This window comes from Pyricularia grisea (genome assembly GCF_004355905.1).
Source record: "Pyricularia grisea strain NI907 chromosome Unknown Pyricularia_grisea_NI907_Scaffold_2, whole genome shotgun sequence".
Lineage (NCBI taxonomy): Eukaryota > Fungi > Ascomycota > Sordariomycetes > Magnaporthales > Pyriculariaceae > Pyricularia > Pyricularia grisea.
The window spans coordinates 3,159,910-3,180,758 of record NW_022156717.1 but is presented as its reverse complement, the minus strand read 5'-3'; the positions used below and the strand labels follow the sequence as shown (position 1 = coordinate 3,180,758).

Here is a 20,849-nt window from a genome sequence, read left to right as displayed (position 1 = left end):
GGTCTAGTCTAGAGCTAGAAGTTGAGGAAAGAAGTTTCCTTCCTTTTTACCATTCTGGCCTTCAAAAAGAGAACGGCGCTAGCCAATTGCTTCTGACAGCTCACTGGCATTCTTAGCCTCTTTTCTTATGCCAAAATTAGCTTGATTGTGGGGACAGGAGCTAATGTGTAATGGAAGTTCGGACTCGGTTCTAGACCGCTCTCTTTAGAAAGCACTTTGTTTTGACATGACCGCTAAGAACCTAGCACCTCGTCCAAGCTTTGACGACATGTAAGCAACATCGTAAACAAAAAGTATGAGCTTCAATAATGGAACGAAATATTATACAACCACGAAACGAGGCCTATAATACCCGATCTGCGGAAACAAATACAGATTCTCTGTGATCAAGCCAAGGTAATAATAGCGCATGTGGCGTTCATCCCAAAGAGCCACCCTAGAACGTGAGAACCCGATCGAATCAGCAGCTCCATCAAAAGTAAACAGCCGACGAGCTGTGCTTCGCACTAGCGCAAGCATGGCCTCAGCTTTGCTATCACGACCTGTAGGGGTCGTGGATTTCTTCAAGGGCGTGAACAGTAGTGGCACCAGTACATGGGAAAACATCCTGAACATTGTCTCCATAACGAAAAAAAAAATGCCTTGTGCACTCTCGCTTCGTATCGAGACCTCACCGCATGGGAGTCATGATATCGAGGTTTTCTCCAGTCACGGGCAGCCCGATCCATCAGTCTGGTGTGCCGAAAGCGCGCTGAACCTCAGTCGATGCTTGATATAAAAGGAAGTCTCTGGCAAGCAAGAGCTTGTTTTGTCCCGTCTTTCCTGGGCAGTGGCAGCAACCTCTCTTCTCTGCACTCCAGAGCTTCCTCGAAGAATTAGTTATAAAAGACTTCTTTTAATATCACGTCTTTTTTCATCACTTATTCTTCGAGATGTCGTCGTCAGTCCGGGTATCGTCGCTACTGGCCGCTGCACTTTTGGCCTTTGCTCCTCCAACCCTCGCCAAGGACTGGGAGGGAGAACCATATAAATGGCTTTTCCAGTTTCCCTTGCCTATTCCACCGCTCAAGACAAAGAAATAGTAAGTCGTTGATCTTCAAACAACCCTTCTTAAAAGCCTTGACTTACATAGCATCCGTATCCCAGTGATACGTTCACGCACCCCACCACTGGCGGTCCCATCAAGTATTATGAGCTGGAAGAGAAGGTTTTCTCTCAGAATGTATACCCGGACCGTGGTAACGCAACTCTGAGAGGATATGATGGCATGTCCCCAGGCCCGACGTTTCTTGTTGAAAGGGACGAGGAAGCCATCGTCCGCATAACAAACCATGCCACTCGGCCGACGTCCACACATCTCCACGGATCATACTCTGTAAGTATTCGTCTCGAATCATTAAAGGCTCATTGGGATCCCGATGCTGACAAATCTGTAAAGCGACCCGCATTTGACGGATGGGCCGAGGATCTGACTCCGGTCGGTAGCTTCAAGGATTACTACTATCCTAATGGCCAAAACGGTCGCATGCTGTGGTACCACGACCATGCAATCGACCACACTGCTGAAAACGCATACTACGGCCTTGCTGGGGCGTATATAATCCATGACAAGAACGAGGACAAGCTCGGGCTTCCCAGCGGATATGGCCAGTTCGATGTCCCCCTTGTGCTGTCAGCAAAGCAGTACAACAAGGACGGATCGCTCTTCTCACCCGAAGGTGAAACGACCAGTCTGTATGGCGACGTGATTCAGGTTAACGGTCAGCCTTGGCCATTCATGAACGTCCAAGCACGCAAATACCGCTTCCGCTTCCTCAACGCGGCCATCTCGCGGACTTTCTGGATGTACTTTGAGCTTACCGATCAAGTCGGCAAGAAGATCCCTTTCCAAGTCATCGCAACAGACTCGGGGCTATTGAGCGGGCCGCAAAAGACCGACAACATGTATATCTCGATGGCTGAACGCTATGAGATCGTCTTTGACTTCAAGGACTTCAAGGGCAAGACAATCACGCTCCGCAACGAGCGAAACTTTGCTCCAGACACCGACTACCTGCACACCGACAAGGTCATGGTTTTCAAGGTGGCCAAGGACAGCGTTTCGGATCCGTCCCAGGTCCCCTCGACCTTCCGCACCATTCCATACCCTCCCGCCAAGACGACGGTGGACAAGCACTTCAAGTTTGAGCGCAACAATGGCCAGTGGACCATCAACGGCGTGACTTGGGAGGATGCCAACAATCGCGTCCTGGCCAAGCCGCAGCGTGGATCAACCGAGGTGTGGGAGTTGGAGAACAGCAGTGGCGGCTGGTCGCACCCCATCCACGTCCACTTGGTGGATTTCCAAGTCATCAAGAGAGTTAATGGAAAGCGAACCTTGCAGTCGTACGAGACGGCCGGTCTCAAGGATGTCGTCTGGCTGGGTCCGGGAGAGACGGTGACGGTGCGAGCCATATTCGGCCCCATGGAGGGTCTGTACATGTTCCACTGCCACAACCTCATCCACGAGGACCACGCCATGATGGCGGCTTTCAACGTCACCCATCTCGACGACCTCGGCTATAACGACCCCGACTTTATGGACCCGATGGAGCAGCGGTGGCAGGCCAAACCCGAAGGCCCCGAGCTGTATACCTCGGATGCAGTCAAGCAGAGGATCGATTATATGGCCAAGGCAGGACCTTATGTCGACATAAAGGGAATTGAGGACAAACTGACGAGCTATTGGACCAGTAAGGCATCCTCAACCACTCCTAGTTCAAGCTCTGGTGGCAAATCGGATGACAGTGGGAAAAGCGGCTCAGGCAAGGGGTCTGACGATAGTGGAAAGAGCGGATCGGGGAAAGGCTCCGATGACAAGAAGAGCAAGACGAAACGCAACGAGGGCTTCATGGCAAGGCGTATGGTGAAGCTGACAGGCAAGTAATGAGATTGCATGGCAGGGACAAGGGTGCAGTAATATATAATGTCAAGATTTCCTTCCGAGTGCCAGGCAAGGAGGGAGAATAGAGTATATAGACACATACCTGGGGAACATACCTGATATCAACGTATAAAATAAAATCAATCCTAAAATCATACAATCTCACAATCTTCTCACCGTGAAATCGTCGGTATTGCGGTGTGTCAGAGGTAAGGTTTCTTTTCTCTTTTTTTTTGCTCCGCGTAAATACGGGACGTGGCGCGCAGGCTAAAAACAGCCCAACATGATTGAGAAGGCTGGAAAACGTTTAGCAGCTAGGAAAGACCGTTGCCAAACATGCCCCTCCACTAAAAAGTTAATTGCTCGGTCAGAGGAGGTGAGCATTGAGTAAATTAATAAGTGTAGGTGGTCAGATCGACATGAAAAATTTGACGATTCGTTGACTGAAAAGGGTTTCCTTTAGAGACATTTTCCACATGAAATTGAGATGGGTTACACACCTGCCCTTTTCTGCAATGCACGTGTCTACACGATTCGTTCAAGTCGATGGTGCTTTACACGCCAAGGCCGACACCTTCCAGCATCCTACCTTGCTTGCTTGCAAGCTCTCTCTTTCAGCCCGTCCGACAGAGATTGATAAAACAGGGTTCGACAAACAGGGTCTAAAATACCAACTTCTTTTTTTCTTTTCTCTTTCTTTTCTCCATTTTGCTGTACCGAAAGTCAATCCAACAATGATAAAATGATTCTTTACCCCCGCGCGATTGGTTGTTTCCCATCCGCCAAGGCTGCCCATCCCCGCTCCCGGGAGGTTGGTTTCCCTGGGCAGCGGGGATGCTGAATGAACTGTGCATCATTGGATGAGGGGAACCATCCCAGTCGACATGCAGAATACAGCAGTTGGGTTACGTATAGTGAGTTCTACATCATGATAATGAAGCAATAGTCCACCCTACAATGTGACATCCCAATCGGTTTTAAGCGAGCTGGCAGGGGTTTGTCCTAGCCGAACTCCGATGAAAGAGACGATATAAAAATAGGTGAGATTTCTCTCCCGATCTGCGGAAAAGGTTTTTGCCTGGTACGGCTTCATCCCGGGTCCTTTTTGACTTCAACTCCCTTCTATCCTAGCTGCAACACCACGCAGACTGGTTGGTCCTTTGGTCTCCTCTCGCGACCATCCTCTCCTCAACAACAATGCGTGTCAACTCCATTCAGCTCGCCCTTGCCGGGCTCGCAGCTATCAGCAATGCAGTGCCTGTCAAGCAGAACTGCAACACCCAGAAGCCTATCACCAAGCTTCAACTCGGGCCACGTCCTTATTGGCTGATTGACAGCCTCGAGGACAGCCCTCTCAAGACTGAGCTTGAGCAGTGCAAAGAGATGGAGATGAAGCCTACCGCCTGGTCCATCGGACACCGAGGCGGCGGCACCATGCAAATGCCGGAGGAGTCTGTCGAGTCCATCCTCGCTGGTGAGTAGATCTGGATTGATATGACAAAACAGTGGTTAGAAACTACCGAGCAACAAGCTGACCCAGCAAAACAGGAACGCGAATGGGAGCCGGCATCCAGGAGTGCGATGTTGCATTCACCAAGGACCTGGAACTCGTGTGCCGCCACTCGCACTGCGACCTGCACACCACCACCAACATCGTCGACATCCCTGAGCTCAACGCCAAGTGCACCACTCCCTTCCAGCCCGCGGACCCGGCCACCGGCAAGGCCGCCACCGCAAAGTGCTGCACCAGCGACATCACCGTCGCCGAGTACAAGACGCTCTGCGCCAAGATGGATGGCTCCAACCCCAACGCCACCACGACGGCCCAGTACCTCAAGGGCACGCCGACGTGGCGGACGGACCTGTACTCCAACGAGTGCGCCAAGGTCCTGACCCACAAGGAGAGCATCAAGCTCATCGACAGCCTGGGACTCAAATTCACCCCCGAGCTCAAGACCCCCGATGTCCCCATGCCCTTCGCCGGCGACTACACGCAGGAGAAGTTCGCCCAGCAGATGATTGACGAGTACAAGGAGGCCGGCATCGGCCCGTCGCGCGTCTACCCGCAGTCGTTCTTGTACGCCGACGTCCTGTACTGGCTCAAGGCCGAGCCCGAGTTCGCCAAGCAGGCCGTCCTGCTGGACGAGTCGGCCGACGCCCCCGGCGCATTCCCCGGCGCGGTCGCGAACCTGACCCGGTACGCCGCCGACGGTGTGCGCATCATCGCACCTCCGATGCCCTACCTCGTGACGGTTGGCAACGACACCAACGGCAAGGAGAAGATTGTGCCTTCCATCTACGCCACCGAAGCCAAGCGGCTCGGCATGGACATCATTGCCTGGACGGCCGAGAGGTCCGGCTGGGTTGGCAACGCTGCCCGGTCTAGCGACTACTACTACACCACCATTGCAAACTACACCAAGAAGGACGGCGATGTCTTCCAGCTTCTGGACGTCCTGGGCAGGGATATCGGTGTCTTGGGAGTCTTCTCTGACTGGTCGGCCACGGTGACGTACTATGCCAACTGCTTTGGTCTGTTCCCTTGAGAGATTTAAGACATGATGTTATGATAGAATATAGACTAGCCCAGACTAGCATAGTACCTAAAATTAGGCCAGGCCAGGCCACGCCAGTAATATATAACTTGAAAAGATGGCAAATCCGCGCTCGCAGTTTTCACAGGGGCCTGTCGCCCAAGTTATCACATAACTGTTTGAATCCTAGCTGTGAGTACGGCATGATTATTTGCAATGTGAGTCTCTACGGTTGAAAATTAGTGTTAGTCCTCGTACTTGTCCCCATATCGGCAGCCATGGGGCTGTCATTGGAAGGCTCTCGTTCAGAGCGGGCGGCTGAGGCAAGGGCCGGTAATAGTCTGCTTTGGATCCGAGTCTTGGTCGACAGGCAGAATTCAGTTATCTGGTGATGCCGTGTTCTGGTCAGGCTCTAACCTAGTCCAGATGTGAAGGATCGAGGCGGGGTACTTTCTGAGATAAGTTATCTAGGTCAATGGACAGAAGGCCGATAAACGTCTCAGCTTAAGCCATTCAAGATCTAGCGAACATCTGCCATCAAATAGTAAGGTTTACTTCGGTAATCAAGTCGGGTGCTGTACGAATAGGAGGCTCTCAAAAACCCCAGGACGGAATTCCGGCTCATGATTATGGAACCAGGACATGCCGATGCTCACACAGGATTCTCCTTGAGCCTACCCAGTTGCTGCCAACTTCTACGACCTGCGCCCAGCTGAGAACGCTAGACTTAAGCTGAGGGAGATGGAGCGGCAGAGCGCCCCACTCTCAGGGCTGCTTCGGTCATGGGAACAATATTAAAACGCCCCTTATACCACCGTGCACACACGGGCTAGACTTCGTGGGCTGATGCCGTTTGCATAAACCAGGCCAACAAGTAGGGAAAGACTCGCCAAGTTTCATACATGTCCATAATATACCGATTAGGCCATCGTGTCGTCTTATGGCTCAGTCCGTCGGACAAAGGCAGCGACAGATTGTGATAGCCCTTCGATATCTCCGGGGTCAGATCAAGCTGGGCCGGAACGGCCGCCAAGTCAGATCTCACGGCGCATCAGAGCAGGACTGGTACCTAGGCGAGGCTGAGCTTCCGTACGACGACAACCTCTGGGCAGCAATTGGATTGTCTTTGCTAGGCCTTAGTTTGAGCATCTTTTAGTTCTTCAACAAATCCTTCTCTATAGTCCCAAAATTCTAGTGTATTGCGACTGGAGCTTGTCGACTCCGATATCCTGGCTGTCAAAGGTCGCCGGATCGCCACGGTTCAATCAATCGGACGAATTGCGCCCACCGACCCCCGGGTGCCCTGCGAAACATTCAGATCTGGGAACCCCCTGGCCTGCTGCCAGCGGCGTACGTGGCCGGAGGATCCCTCTTGGATACCTTCCCAGTCATGTTTCGCGTCGGCTACCTGGGGAAGCGGTGGGCCGGGATGCGAGCCGAGACACTAGAGCAGTGGCGTGGCATGCGCATTGTTCTGTGCAAGTCCTCTGTTCTCCTCAGACAGCTTTGCTGGAGGAACATTCACAGCGGTGGGTGAATGCTACATCCACACGCTTGATGACTCCGCTGGCATCCTGGGGCCGCTACCGAGTAGCTGGAGCACCCAAGTAGACAAGGATGAAATGGGAAACCCAGGCCATCAGTACATCCACCCGAGCAGGGCCTGACAACCATCGAAGGTCCGCGATTGGGTCCTCTGCCCGGTCCAGTGGTCCCGCCGTCACAAGACCAAAAGGCCGGGCACGCTGGCACTCTCAGCCACGTCTCACAACTCGGAATTTAGGCTATTGCACGAACATCTCTCCCAAAGAGGAACTGAGATGGAGACAATGAGCTGAACCGAGCAAGAGAAAAGACGATAAATGGAACAGCGTTTCGGGCGTCATACCGAACCCTTTGTCCAAATCTAGGTGATGAATGTGTTCCGATTCCCTTGGTCAGTTTTAGCTTCTATTCCTCGCAATTTTGGCCTAACCCAAAGATTACTTGCAGATCCATCCTTTCTGCAGCATCCGAAAAGGACGAGGGAAGGCTGTCGCTGATCGTAAATTAAGCCCCCAGGCATCATTTTACAGCACTGAGGGACTGGCATGGTCGCAATGTCTCAAATGGCGCCAATTATCAATGCGGCTCGGACGTGCGTCTGGTGAGAGAGGCTTCAATGGCCGGTTGACCATTTGAAAATGTCCGGGATGGAAACTGGGTGCATCGCTCGAGTCGAAGTCGAAGGCGACCACAGTTTACGTACTACCATGTTTGGAAGATTGGTCCATTCGTTGTGTATGACATGAAGCAATATAGAAACTGAAAAAAAAGAAAACAATTACATGGCTGGCGTTCTTTGGTTGTGTGATAGTAGCAGGGACTTGATGAAGTATGATTCCATAGGGTGCTGTGGGGCAAAGAACTTGGAAGCCGTCCCCTCAATTGAAGTCGTTGCAGGGGTTGACCGCCTGGCAAAAACCCATGTGGGCAGAAAAAAAGTTCCCCATTAAAATTTGGTTACTCCGCCTTGCGCATCTTAAGCGTCTTCCTCTAACATCTTCTATCTCCCGTACTGCTTGAGCTCACAAAAGCAACAATGGCTCACAAGGGCAAAGCCGCTCCGGCGAAACCGTCGACATCGCACAAGAAAGATATCAAGTCCCTTAAACGGAAAAGAGGCCAGGAGGAGCTCAGCACCCTCCGCAAGGCCATCGACGAGTTCGATCTCAAATCCACCCCCAAGGCCTTTACAGACCTGCCCTTGTCCGAACCGACAGCCAAAGGAGTGCGCGACTCCCACTTCGAGACCCTGACCGATATCCAGGCGCGTGCGATCCCTCTCGCCCTCAAGGGCCGCGACATTCTCGGTGCAGCCAAGACTGGGTCCGGCAAGACCTTGGCGTTCCTCGTTCCCCTCCTCGACAAACTCTACCGTGAGCAATGGACACAGGAGGCCAAGCTGGGCGCGCTTGTGCTGAGCCCGACACGAGAACTGGCAGTACAGACTTTCCAGGTGCTACGCAAGATTGGTAGGCACCATCTGTTTTCGGCCGGTCTGGTGATCGGTGGCAAGAGCGTACGTGAGGAGGCTGAAGCGCTCTCGCGCATGAACATTTTGATCGGGACGCCGGGACGAATTCTCCAGCATCTGGACCAGACGCACGGCTTCGACGTCGACAATCTTCAGCTGTTGGTCCTGGATGAGGCGGACAGGATCATGGACCTGGGTTTTCAGAGAGATGTGGATGCCCTCATACAGCACCTGCCAACCACTCGCCAGACTCTCCTGTTCAGTGCGACGCAAAGTAAAAAGGTTTCGGACCTGGCGCGCTTGAGTTTAAAGGATCCCGAGTATGTCTCGGTGCATGCCGAGGCCACCACGGCGACTCCCAGCACACTCCAGCAACACTACATCGTCACGCCCCTTCCCGAAAAGCTCGACACACTCTGGGGCTTCATTAAGGCAAACCTCAAAACCAAGATGGTAGTTTTCCTCTCTTCAGGAAAACAGGTCCGCTTCGTCTATGAGAGTTTCCGTCAGATGCAGCCAGGTATCCCGCTTTTGCACATGCATGGACGTCAGAAACAGTTGGCGCGCCTCGACGTCACCAAGCGCTTCGACTCTTCAAAACATGCCTGCCTGTTCGCCACTGATGTTATCGCTCGCGGAATTGACTTTACAGGGGTTGATTGGGTTGTTCAGGTCGATGTACCTGAAGATACCGACGACTACATCCACCGAGTCGGCCGTACGGCGCGTTACGAGAGAGAGGGCAAAGCTGTCATTTTTCTGGATCCCAGCGAGGAGGCAGGCATGCTCAAAAGGTTAGAGAGGAAGAAGGTGCCCATCACCAAGGTGACTGCAAAGGATTCTAAGAAAAAGAGCATAAGTGATGAGCTCCAAAGTATATGCTGGAAGAGCCACGACGTCAAGTACCTGGCACAAAAGGCTTTTATCAGTTACGCACGTGCTGTACATCGTGCGACGGAGCGGGATGAAAAACACAATGAGCAGGGTGATCAGGTGTTCAAGTTTGATAAGCTGGACCTGGAGGGATTTGCCAAGAGCATGGGTTTGGCTGGTGCTCCGCAGATCAAGTTCCAAAAGGGGGAGGACGTCAAGCGGATGAAGAATGCGCCTCGTGCGCCCTTGTCGAGCGGCTCTGAAGATGAGTCTGGCGACGACAAGCCGAGGAGGAGGAAGAAGGATGAGGTGCGGACCAAGGCGGACAAGATGTTTGAGCGAACCAACCAAGACGTCTTGTCGAAGCACTACAGGAATCTGGTGGAGGAAGGAGAAGACGACGAGGAGGAGGACTTTTTCACAACAAAACGAGTCCTGCGCGGAGACGAACTCGACGAGGCCGCGGGCGGCGCTGGGGCGGGTCTCCCTACCGCCAAGACGATCGACCTTGGAGGCACCGAGCTCGTGCTCGATTCAAAGAGGAGGGAGAAGCTCATCAAGTCCAAGAAGCAGCTCGCCAAGCTCAAGGGCAAGGGCCAAAAGTTGGTCTTTGACGACGACGGCGTCGCCCATCCTCTGTACACGCTGCAGGACGAAGAGGACTTCAAGCAGCAAGGCCCTGCGGAGGTTCTACGGAAGCAATTCGTCGAGCAGGAGGGCGACAAGGTCAAGGAGGCCGACTTGGACGACAAGGCGCTCGCCAAACAGAAGAAGAGGGAAAAGAAGCTCAAGCGCAAGGCCAGGGAGCGCGGCGAGGCAGAAGGAAACGAGGGGCCTCAGCTTGCAGGCGGCGACGAAGATGGAGAAGATCCGCTCGAAATGCTCAGGTCGTTGCCCATGGCGGGGACCGCGAGGGATAGTGACGATGAAAGCGAGGATGAAAGGCCAAAGAAGAAGGCCAAGAAGTGGTTCCAGGACGACTCGGACGATGAAAGGAAGCCCAAGCGGAAGGTCATTGAGCTGGATCATGAGCCTGACACGCTTGAAGATTATGAGGCCATCGCTGCGGGTCTGCTTGACGACTAGAAAAATTTGTAGTTTTGGCATTGAGGAATATCAGATAGATATAATACAGGCTATTCGAATAGCCTTTGTGACAGCTATTTTCTTGAAATTAGGCGTTACCTTTGCCAGAGATCGATCTGTTCTCTTGTGTTCCGAGTTTGAGGCTCAATGATGTCACTCAATCTCTAATACTCAATCTGCTTGATAAATCGTTAAAATCAAGTATCAAATCAATATAAAATTAATTCGAGTTTATCAAGGGTCTACAGTATATCTACACTCACCCTCGGCAGAATTAGCTTTATGGTTTGATCCTGGTGTAACCTACATCTACAACTAGCGTCAACCTCGGATCGGCACGCTGTTGAGGTATACTGTATGGTAGTTCATGGGGCTCTATTCAGGGGTCGCCCCCACCAGCCTGGCCAACAGCTGGCGGGGTAATCAGGTGCTTTGCGCAAGCTTCCCTTGAACTTGTGGTTCCCCCCGCCACCCAAGTATGGCGTGTCATGTAAGCCAACGCCGCTAAGCCGCCGCGGCAGGGCGAACTCGGCGACCTCGGGCCAATATCATTTCACGGGGGGGTTTCAAAAAAAAGGGTCCAAACGTTTCTTTGATTGCTTTCTTTCTAGCTCTTTTTGGGGCTTTTATTTGAAGCAAAACATTACCTACTTCAAGAATCACATATGACGCGATGCAAGAAAACCTATCAGAGCAAATACACAACGACAAGAGCTCCTCGCTCACCAACGGCGCGGCCAATGCGGCATCTGACGCCCCGGCGCAACGCTCCCTCCGCGATGTCTGCAACGATGCGCAGCGCAAAATCGCCGCTTTCCTGAGCGAACCGGACCCGGGCTCGGAGGTATTACGAGCTGTGCAGCGACAGGTCCGCATCTCGCTGGACGTCGTCGACAAGGCTCTAGAAGAATATGGGTATGTCAGGTTTAGCATTTTATCTCCCTATCATGCATGTGACTTTGCGCAACACCAGAACACAACTCTCAACATCAAGACCTTCCAACTAACAAGCATCCCCCCATCTCCCCGGACACAGAATCCCCGAACTGTCCCTCTCCTACAACGGCGGCAAAGACTGCCTAGTCATGCTGATCCTGATCCTCGCATGCCTCCCACGACACTTTGACACCTCCAACACCCCAGCGCCGACCACCGAACCCGCCAGCACCACGACGCCCGTCAAGGCGATACCACAACCCCCCAGGCCGCCCGGTTCGTCACCACCTGGTGCACGCCGGTTCCCCGACTCGCTGCAGGCCGTGTACGTCGTGTCGCGCCACCCCTTTGCCGAGGTGGACGCCTTTGTCGACCGCACCTCGGCCGAGTACCACCTCGCAGTAGAGCGCATCGCGCAGCCCATGAAGCCCGCTCTGCACACCTACCTGGCGGCGCGCCCGGCCGTGCGGGCCGTCTTTGTCGGCACCAGGCGGACGGACCCGCACGGCGAGAGCCTGACGCACTTTGACGCCACGGACCCCGGGTGGCCGCCGTTTATGAGGGTGCATCCGGTCATTGACTGGCATTATGCTGAGATTTGGGCTGTAAGTCTCCCCCTGTTTTTTTTTCCCTCCCATTGCGCTAGAGACGTATGGGCTTTCCCCCACCCCAGACTGACATGCGCTCTTGGTACTCCCCAATGCAGTTCATTCGCCATCTCGGCATTCCTTACTGCGAGCTGTACGACAGGGGCTACACGTCCCTCGGCGGCACGACCGACACGAGTCCGAATCCTGCACTGAAGCGGGTTGCAGAAAGTACGACGGATGGCAAGACGAAGCCGCAAGAGACGTTTCGGCCCGCGTACGAGCTCATGGATGACTACGAGGAGCGGCTCGGGCGTGATAGGTAGCAAGGTGGAGGGAGCGTTTTTGATTATGAACGGCCGATCAGGGGCCGCGTGCAACTTTGAAATGTCTGCTGGGTTGGTCGGAGCTAGCTTGAAAACAACTGCTACCGCGCGGGATAATGTCTGTTAGACCGACCTACTCGATCCTTGTTTACTGCCAAAGAATAGACGATATATGTGTAAAACAAATAGATGGTCTCCTAAGTTTATTCAACTCAAGCGACTCGTATGTTACGAACTTTGTGGCAGTAGACCATGTGAGTCTCAGCCATAATGCTTTGCTGTTTTCCCAAGAATGGGTGGTTTATACCCCCTGAACGGATTGACTTTGCGTGTAGCTGCTTGAAAAAATCGAGGCAAAAACAAAAGTCTACACTTTACGATATGAAATCATAAACTCGGTTCCACTGTCGGTACTTGTATGTAAGAAAGTCTATGGCATTTGCAATATTTGCACCGCCCAACCCCTCTTGTATCGCAATCTGGAAAGTCATATCAATAGACCGTCACGCAGCTTTTCATCGCGGCCTAAAATCCTGTTGGAGACAGTTGGGGTAGCACCGCTACCCATTTAGATGACAAACCCCCAGATTTATCGTGTAATAAAAAAAATAAATAAAAAATAAAAAAAAAACCCCCGTCCCACACGTTTATTCAACACCTACTTACCATTACATGTCGACCTTTCACCATTGATCACACGCTTATCAAAACAACTCCCACATCGGCCTTGGAAGCTGTTGTGGTAGCTGTGCGGTTTTCTTTGGCCCACTGCCAGCAGGCTTGATGCCCACATATACGACCTTCCGCGGCGGAGTTCCCGTGGTTGCCGAATGAGATGAAAGGCCATAGTAGTCAGAGATGGAGTGGGTAAGCCATCGTCTGTCACGATTTCATGTTAGTTTGTGAGGCATCACACGCGCCAGGTGATATAGAGGAGCATACTTGAAGGCACTACTCTCGTCATCTCCCAACGAGTCAAAGACGACGCCAGAGTCAATAGCCCCTTTGTCGCGCGTCTCGCGGTGGGCCTTTTTCCAACCCAGGCCGCTCGACTTTTGCGGTGTGGCCTGGCGTCGGCCAATGAAGACGATTTCTTCATCTTCAGAATCCAGTCCACTTTCACCCTCGCTAGCTGCGCGTGCCTCCTTCTCCTTCTCCAACCGCTTCCGCTCCTTTTCAGCAGCGGCGGCCCTGATCCTAGCATCCTCCTCCACGAGGAACTGCCGGACGGGCTCCTCGAGCGTGCGCACCCAACCCTTGAGGGCCGGCGTCTTCTTGGCCGTGGCACGAAGCTCGCGCGGCACGCGACCGACTGTCACAGCAGCAGTTTCAGCCCCAGCGGAGAGTAGGCCGGCGTCGATCTGCTGCTGGCGCTTCCTTTTCAGGGCGGCGACCCTGGCGCGGTCCTCCTCAATCTGATCGCGCAGGCCGCGGTCCCACAGCTGAGCAACATGGTAGGGCACGTAATCGTGCACGACGTGCGTCGGACCGACCTGGAAGTCGATAGGTTCAGGGGGCTGCGCCCCAGGCACGTGGACCAGACGGTCGTTCTCCCACCTGCGCCGCTGTCGGCTGCCCTCGTTCCCCTTTGCCACGAGCTCACGGCGACGCTGGCTGTCACGGCGGGATGGAGGCCGGCGCGGGGGTGCGATGCCGCCCAGACCCGGGTCGATGGATACGCGCGCTTGGGTGGTGCGCGGTGCGGGGATGCTGTTGTCCAGCGGGATAGAGAAGGGCGTGCCGGTGCCGCGGGCCTCGGCAGACACGCTGAGCGACTCGAGCGCGGACACCGTCCATGCTTCGATGTCAAGGGTCGCCGTTGAAGCGATTGAAGGCGTGTGGTGGTGCCCATGATGAATGTTGCCACTGGCGTGGTGGGCTTCTCCCGAAGCCGACATTGCCGGAGACTCCGGAGGAGGTGGGACAGCACTGTAGATGGCCATTGTCGCAGATGTTGAGACTGTCAGATTGTTAAGGTGAGCATTCGGCACGTTCACCGTTGACCGATAGATAGCTGATTCAACAGTAGGGGAGGATACGAAGGCCACAGTGGCAATAAGATAAGAGAGATAAAGGCCGGTGCAAGTTAGGCTAACCCTGAGATGAGATGACAGAAAAAGAAACTGTTCAAAATACCAGAAGCAAGAAATATCCTTGCCCGCCGGGCGTACGTAGTCAACGATGTGAGATGAATGAGGTTACAGTCAGAAAGACTCATTCAGACATTCCCGAATCGGCCAAATTCGTCTTCAACGTCGGGGGCCCATTCTGCAAGCCGATGAGGACATTGACTTGCTTCTGGAGCTGCAGACACGGGGCGATTGTGGGCTTGGTGGGCCTTGGTAGCCAATCATATGCTCTGATACCGGCACGCATTTTCGGGTCCGATTCGCTTCCACGTGAAACAGCCACTGCAAACCCCCAAGATCGGAGGGGAGTTCGGAGCTATCATGGAAGGCTTGCAGGGGTTTGATTTCCCCCACGCTTTCTCACGTGTTATCGGTAGCTCTCAACAACGGCTCCAACGCTGTGGTCAACGACTGTAGAAAACGATGATCTACTCAGTATTACCATACTGTATTCAGTCTACCCAGCTGCAGCATTAGGCTTCGAGATTCGAGTTCTTTGAATCAAAAGGACATTATCCAGGGCATCGCGTTTCCACTTGGAAAGTGTCTGGAGGAATAGGAGAACGGATGTACTGTAGCTTGTCTTCCAGAATTTGGCATCGCCTTCTGTTTCTTCATATCTTCTCGGCTCTGATTCCACTGTCTATCCTTATTATTTATTTATTTCGTTTCCAGGTGAACACGGTCCGGTTTTAAGGCCCGTAGCAGCCTATCTCAATGCTTTTCAGCAAGAAATGATCCTTCAAAGTTAAGAAGCAAATATCGCCAAAATAAAGAAGTTTTGGAAGGAAATAGAGGGGCAGCAACGAAAATGTATAAAGGGAGTCTCGAGCGCAACTTCTTAGACGAGATGGACAAGGCAGTGTCAGATAAGTACATTGATGTCCAGCCTATGGCCTTGGAATCGCACAGATCCTAGCAGCAGAGCTGGTATTAGTCGTTGGTGTAAGTATATTCTCCAGGGTAACTTGAGAAGTTCATCATGTCAAGCAAACGAGTCCTCGGTGGTCACCTTGGCACATTCAAATCCCATTCTACTCACCTGGCCGAAAAATCTTGGCTCATCGACTAACACCCTTGATATTCGCCAGAGCTCATATCGACCATTCACCTCGCAATGGAACCTAAGTGCGCAGAATCCATCTGTTGCCGGCTGATGCACTTCGGAAGCCTCGGTTTGGGGCACTGTGGAAACTCATCTGGCGGTTGCATACTATCCAAGTGGCATATCGATGATAATCAATCAACTCGTCAACCCATAATAGAACCCAATACAATGTTAGCTGCACATGTCTAGTCAAGACCTGGGAATGCGATCGTGCCAGGCAATGGTCCCTTGCCTTTCCTTCGCTTCGACTTGGACTTGGCCGGCTTCTCCTCTTCCGAACTGTCGTCGTCACTATCGCTGTCATCGCTGTCATCATCTTCGTCCCGCTGCCTCTTCTTGGATGAGTCATCTTCGTCATCATCCTCGCTCTCAGCCTCATCTGGTGAGTCAGCCTCTGCCCAGACCTTGACTACCTTGCCACCACCACTGATCATCCTGTCATAGCAGTCAAATCCAATGGCAGTGACACCCTCTACTTCATCGTGTCTGAGAGTCAACTCCACCTCACGCCTCCTCAGGTCAACGATGCAGACACTGCCGTCGCCAACACCCACTGCAACTTTAGTCCCGCTACCGTGAGAGGCAGGCACACGGACTATGCAGTCCAGACTCTCGGGCTCCTTCTTACCGCGACCACCGGCCACGTAGATGCGTTCCTGCTGATCATCCCAGGAGCCTCGGTCCCACATGGTCAAAACGCCCGAGCCGGTACCGACCGCCACGACGGCATTGCCCCTCATCTTCTTGGGACCAAGCCCACTGGGTATGATGGCCGAGCACAGCAGCTCATCCTCTTGATCTTCACTCCTAGCCATGATCCCAGAGCGCACGTCCGTCACAGCCAGCGTGCTGCCGCCGGTGCTGACCCATTGCTTCGGAAAACCCGATGTGCTCTCCGCCGACGGCGGTAGCGGGCTGATGCTGGTGACGTAGTCGTCGTGGGGCATGTGCTTTCGAACAGGTTCGGGGTTGAGGCTTCCGTCCTTTAGCAGATCCAGAATATACAATGCGCCGGAGTCGGTGCCGAGCAATAGGGTCTTGGGGGTCAGAGCATGCATAATGGCGGGCGGATCATCGTGGTTGCCACGTTTGGGGATGTTGATTTTGGATATGACTTTGCCAGTCTCTGGGTCAAAGTGCTTGACTACGCAATCCGTTCCAGCAGAGTATAAAGCTGTGCCGCCAATTTGGCCTGGTCAGTTTCATGTCACGTATAATGGAGCGGGGGGCATGTCGTACATTTGCCATCATGTCCATATACTAGACACCGACAGCTTCCCTTGTGACGGCGAGTCGACCAAATCTCCTTGATCAAACCCTTGCCATCCTTTTTGGCCGGAGGCAAGCTGAAAGTGTGCACATGGCCACTGGACAGTCCAACTGTGAGAAGTGGCTTTTCTGGGTGAAGAGCTTGGGCGAAGAGATCCGCCGAAAGCGGAAGGGTGCAAAGGTTCTCTAACATGATCAATTGCCAGCTCAAGATTGCTCAAAGTAAAAGAAGGTCGAGCGCTGCTTCATCATTCAACACAAGGTAAGAATAAGGGAGCAAGAGCAGTCAATTGTTGTCGCAAAACGTTCGCTGTACCAGAAGGAAGCTTCTCTAATGTCGCGAAATTTCTTGCAGGGTTGTCAAGCTAATGTGGGTCCTAGCAACGCCAAGTGGGCCCGGTTATCCTGCTTGAGAAGGAAAGACAACGTAACGACTCTTGATTCTCGATACTTTTGCTTTGGGCGATCAACACAACACAGTGCTTTTTGGTTTGTTTTTATTTTTAATTTTATTTTAATTTTTTTTGTTTTTTTGCCATTTTCTGATTTCCTCTCATTTCGTGATCAATTGATAACCCTGGCCTAGCGATGACTTCTCAACGGTGTCTTTAGTCTGCTCACATACTCGAAATTTTGGCAAAGGCGTTTATTCAGCTGGTTCTGATCTGACCAGGCACCATCAATACCCTCAGGTTGAAATGTCCTAATACGTTTTGACTATCGATTCTCTATTTACTTTGTTTCTTTGAAGTCAAGCTCAAACACAGGTTCAAACCGTACCCAAATTCGAATCCTACCTCCTGCCACTACGAGAAACACCATCATGGCAGGACTTGTCGGTATCTTCCTCCTCATATGTGGTGGGGTTCTAACCTCACTTATATCCATCACACCGGTCGAACAGTCCCCACGTTGTGTCATGTATCTCACCGGGTAGGCAACTGCATTCATCCGCACTCCTGTGGAACGCTATCCTTATCTTCAAAAAAAGATTTATTCCATCTCATCTGTGCCTGGGTACCGTACGGGGCGGTGGTACTAATACAAAGCACGCTACAAACATGCGCGTAGCCCGCACAATGTAGTGCCCGACATCAACGAGCTCAGACATGTCACACATGTGGCTCTGGCATTCATGCAATCTCCAATCTTCAACGAGGACAGCCGCAAGGAATGGCCACTATTCACCAGTGTAGAGACGGTTCGTCGCCAATTCCTTCCAGGCACCAAGGTCATGGTGGCCATTGGCGGTTGGGGAGACACCGCAGGGTTCGAGACGGCAGCCGCCAGCGCCGAGTCCCGCAAGCGCTTCGCGACCAACATCGCCCGCATGGTTGAGGCCACCGGTGCAGATGGAATCGACCTGGACTGGGAGTACCCGGGCGGGAACGGAGAGGACTACAAGAAGGTTCCAAACAAGGAGCGTGAATGGGAGATCGAAGCCTATCCACTACTTGTTGCCGAGGTCAGATCAGCCATTGGACCCGACAAGGTCCTATCTGCTGCCGTTCCGGGCCTGGAGCGCGACCTGATCGCCTTCACGCGCGAAACGGTCCCAAGGATCCTCCGGCACCTGGACTTTCTGAACGTCATGACATATGATCTGATGAACCGGCGGGACAATGTCACCAAGCACCACACAGGTGTGCAGCTGAGCCTGGACTCGATCGACGCATACATGGCGCGTGGAGCTCAGCCGTCCCAACTCAACTTGGGATTTGCCTTTTATGTTAAATATTTCCAAACCCGTCATGCAGAATGTTCCGGCCCCGGCAAAGCTATTGGCTGCCCTACCCTGCTTCTCGAGGACCCAGACACGGGCGCGGATCTTGGTCGCACGGGAGGCTTTTCTTGGCACGACAGCGTTCCCCGAGATGTCGAGGTATCTTTCCAGAGGGCTCAGCGAGACGGCGTCTACGACGAGGTTGGGGGTGGCTTCTACTACTGGGACGAAGAGGAGGATCGATGGTGGACCTTTGACAACGCCGACGCCATCTCGCGCAAGTTTGATTCCATCGTTGGCGCCAGAAAGCTCGGTGGCGTCTTTGCCTGGGGGCTGGGTGAGGATGCTCCTCACTTCAAGAACCTCGGTGCAGTCAACTCGAGGTTGGACGCGATGGGGAAATCAAGACGTCGATCCGAGGCGGAACTTTGAACGGCATGGACGGCATGCATACTTGGGAAACATCCATACTCTGACTTTTGCAACCTGTCGATGTTGTCAACGTTGTTCGAGTATGGTTGAATGGTCCGCGGAACCACTTTTGCATGGGACACACAAATGTTACCACCTCACACACACACACACACACACACACACACACACACGCCTCCTTGGCAACAAAAAACATGCCGACCTCCGTTCCAATAGTCACGCGGTAACTACTTGGGTCTCATTGCTATCACAGAATTATTGCTTATATTTGCGACGTCGTTACACTAAGCTAGCTCTCCGTTGTCATGGGCCAGACAAGAGTGCTACAGAATTAACTCTTTGTCTGCTCTGTTCAGAATGACCGCTGCTCAATTGGGAATACACATGCACAAAATCTGTAGACTCTCCAAGCATAAATATATTTGGCTCGAAGCTCGCAATTACAACCGTCTACATTCTTCATTTTCTGCGGCTTTGATGCTTCATTACACTTATGATTGAGAGATTAACCTGAAAGAACCATAGACGCCAAACCTGTCTCCACCAGACCCAAGCCGATGCTGACAACGGAGTCAAATATAAAGGAAGGAGGGGTATTTCCAACTTGAAAAGAGCAAAAACAATTGGTCATATTGAGACCGAGCAAAAACAAACAAACATGGACAATGTGTCATAGCGCGACACGTTGTCTGTCATCATAATCGAACCATCTCATGTGTCATTCTTTCTTTTTGGTAAGATATTATCCGGCCGTCTTGGATTATCATGTGTGTGATGTGATTCCCATTAAAGGCGGGAAATTTCGGGTAAAATCAGGGTCGTTATTTAGGCGCCGTTGTAAGGTGTAGTCTTTGAGTGGGGCTGGTGCGGGTTGGAAGCGACGCTTTTGCGTGAGCGGTTCCATTCCAGACCTTCCAGTACAAGCAGGACGGTGAAGATGGCCCTGTTAATTTTCTCAATGTCAGCAAATATTTCTTACATTGCTCGCAAATAGAATCTTCATTACAAGGGGATAGGAAGAGAGAGAGAAAAAAACATACCACAAAAAGAAGCCAAAAGCCACAGCGGCCGAGGTCGACCCGCAGAGCGTGTCCCTGCCGCAGTTCCAGGGCCCGCCGAGGTACGCAGCAAGGGCGATGGAGCCGGCGAACCAAAAGATGGTGGTGAGGGCGAGAAGTCCCAGGGCGACGAGCTTATGAAACAGGCGGGCGGCGTACATGGGCGTCAGGCCCAGGTATGCGAGCACGAGCAGCGACCAGACTGAGTTGAAGACCATGAAGTTTAGCGAGTCGGGCGACCGGCTCACGACGTAAGGACCCCAGCGGTTGTAGAAGACGCTCACTGCGTAAGCGGTCAGGCCCAGCTCGATTATCGCGAAGACGATCGCTACGATGTGGAGGATGGTTACGAGTCCGAATGCCATTTTTTTTTTGCGAGTTTGGCGTTTTTGTCGCTTTGTGGGTGAAGGTTTTGTGGCTTTGCTGCTCTGTTGTTTCGGGAGTCTTAAAGCGTTAAAGCTTTAAAGTTGGTTTGATGAGGCGAAATCTACCAGAAGAATGGGAAAGAGTGGTAGGGTTAATATGGAATGATATTTAAACGTAGACAAGGCACAGTGGTCCGGTTTGGACAGGTGTCTTAGTATGTGGACGTTATTACACCGAATTACGTTGGGCTTAGGAGCAACGATGAGGCATCACTGTCACTGACAATGGGAGTTGGGGGTGGAGTCAATTTATCGGCACTGCCTTTGCCAAACCCCAATTGTGGACTAAAAAAACCAAGCAAGGTTCCCACAAGAGTTATGACGCCGGAAGGGTATGGATATGGGGTGGTCCCTCCGAGCTTCAAGATTCGCCGGTTCAGGAGCGTTGTCTATGCGAGTCTTAGGTGGTCTTGGCTAGCCAAGG

General features: G+C 52.6%; 8 protein-coding genes across 8 annotated transcripts; 5 read left to right on the top strand and 3 right to left on the bottom strand.

Annotated features, from left to right (window-relative positions):
- Positions 1-932: 932 nt before the first annotated feature.
- Positions 933-2,926, top strand: PgNI_03535 (uncharacterized protein; the record flags this gene model as incomplete). The annotated part of the gene is made up of 3 exons (XM_031123590.1): positions 933-1,081; positions 1,147-1,375; positions 1,403-2,926. The coding sequence occupies 3 exons, from the start codon at positions 933-935 to the stop codon at positions 2,924-2,926; spliced, it is 1,902 nt and encodes a 633-aa protein (XP_030984268.1).
- A 624-nt stretch (positions 2,927-3,550) lies between these two features.
- On the top strand, positions 3,551-5,579 carry PgNI_03534 (uncharacterized protein). Its single transcript, XM_031123589.1, has 2 exons — positions 3,551-4,397; positions 4,472-5,579. The coding sequence occupies exons 1-2, from the start codon at positions 4,121-4,123 to the stop codon at positions 5,467-5,469; spliced, it is 1,275 nt and encodes a 424-aa protein (XP_030984267.1). The 5' UTR covers positions 3,551-4,120; the 3' UTR covers positions 5,470-5,579.
- Positions 5,580-8,038: 2,459 nt separating this feature from the next.
- PgNI_03533 (uncharacterized protein) lies at positions 8,039-10,432 on the top strand (the record flags this gene model as incomplete). The annotated part of the gene is made up of 1 exon (XM_031123588.1): positions 8,039-10,432. The coding sequence occupies one exon, from the start codon at positions 8,039-8,041 to the stop codon at positions 10,430-10,432; it is 2,394 nt and encodes a 797-aa protein (XP_030984262.1).
- A 508-nt stretch (positions 10,433-10,940) lies between these two features.
- Positions 10,941-12,480, top strand: PgNI_03532 (uncharacterized protein). The gene is made up of 3 exons (XM_031123587.1): positions 10,941-11,347; positions 11,469-11,973; positions 12,075-12,480. The coding sequence occupies exons 1-3, from the start codon at positions 11,106-11,108 to the stop codon at positions 12,279-12,281; spliced, it is 954 nt and encodes a 317-aa protein (XP_030984261.1). The 5' UTR covers positions 10,941-11,105; the 3' UTR covers positions 12,282-12,480.
- A 338-nt stretch (positions 12,481-12,818) lies between these two features.
- Positions 12,819-14,519, bottom strand: PgNI_03531 (uncharacterized protein). Its single transcript, XM_031123586.1, has 2 exons — positions 13,224-14,519; positions 12,819-13,160 (listed from the first exon to the last, which is right to left on the bottom strand). Exons 1-2 carry the CDS (start codon positions 14,222-14,224, stop codon positions 12,986-12,988), a joined length of 1,176 nt encoding a protein of 391 aa, XP_030984264.1. The 5' UTR covers positions 14,225-14,519; the 3' UTR covers positions 12,819-12,985.
- Positions 14,520-14,543: 24 nt separating this feature from the next.
- On the bottom strand, positions 14,544-17,098 carry PgNI_03530 (uncharacterized protein). The gene is made up of 3 exons (XM_031123585.1): positions 16,758-17,098; positions 15,453-16,692; positions 14,544-15,325 (listed from the first exon to the last, which is right to left on the bottom strand). The coding sequence occupies exons 1-2, from the start codon at positions 16,978-16,980 to the stop codon at positions 15,704-15,706; spliced, it is 1,212 nt and encodes a 403-aa protein (XP_030984263.1). The 5' UTR covers positions 16,981-17,098; the 3' UTR covers positions 14,544-15,325; positions 15,453-15,703.
- A 512-nt stretch (positions 17,099-17,610) lies between these two features.
- On the top strand, positions 17,611-18,942 carry PgNI_03529 (uncharacterized protein; the record flags this gene model as incomplete). Its single annotated transcript, XM_031123584.1, has 2 exons — positions 17,611-17,720; positions 17,859-18,942. 2 exons carry the CDS (start codon positions 17,611-17,613, stop codon positions 18,940-18,942), a joined length of 1,194 nt encoding a protein of 397 aa, XP_030985569.1.
- An 825-nt stretch (positions 18,943-19,767) lies between these two features.
- PgNI_03528 (uncharacterized protein) lies at positions 19,768-20,365 on the bottom strand (the record flags this gene model as incomplete). Its single annotated transcript, XM_031123583.1, has 2 exons — positions 19,768-19,885; positions 19,983-20,365. The coding sequence occupies 2 exons, from the start codon at positions 20,363-20,365 to the stop codon at positions 19,768-19,770; spliced, it is 501 nt and encodes a 166-aa protein (XP_030985570.1).
- Between the last annotated feature and the right edge of the window lie 484 nt (positions 20,366-20,849).

What these genes read in the sequence shown, in the direction of transcription:
- PgNI_03532 (XM_031123587.1), top strand. Translation starts at nt 11,106, where the DNA reads ATGCAAGAAAACCTATCAGAGCAAATACACAACGACAAGAGCTCCTCG. An exon ending in AAGGCTCTAGAAGAATATGG is followed by an intron (nt 11,348 to 11,468) that starts GTATGTCAGGTT and finishes CCCCGGACACAG; the next exon opens with AATCCCCGAACTGTCCCTCT. An exon ending in ATTATGCTGAGATTTGGGCT is followed by an intron (nt 11,974 to 12,074) that starts GTAAGTCTCCCC and finishes TCCCCAATGCAG; the next exon opens with TTCATTCGCCATCTCGGCAT.
- PgNI_03534 (XM_031123589.1), top strand. Translation starts at nt 4,121, where the DNA reads ATGCGTGTCAACTCCATTCAGCTCGCCCTTGCCGGGCTCGCAGCTATC. An exon ending in TGTCGAGTCCATCCTCGCTG is followed by an intron (nt 4,398 to 4,471) that starts GTGAGTAGATCT and finishes CCAGCAAAACAG; the next exon opens with GAACGCGAATGGGAGCCGGC.
- PgNI_03530 (XM_031123585.1), bottom strand. Translation starts at nt 16,980, where the DNA reads ATGTTAGAGAACCTTTGCACCCTTCCGCTTTCGGCGGATCTCTTCGCC. An exon ending in ATATGGACATGATGGCAAAT is followed by an intron (nt 16,693 to 16,757) that starts GTACGACATGCC and finishes TTGGCGGCACAG; the next exon opens with CTTTATACTCTGCTGGAACG.
- PgNI_03531 (XM_031123586.1), bottom strand. Translation starts at nt 14,224, where the DNA reads ATGGCCATCTACAGTGCTGTCCCACCTCCTCCGGAGTCTCCGGCAATG. An exon ending in GACGAGAGTAGTGCCTTCAA is followed by an intron (nt 13,161 to 13,223) that starts GTATGCTCCTCT and finishes AAATCGTGACAG; the next exon opens with ACGATGGCTTACCCACTCCA.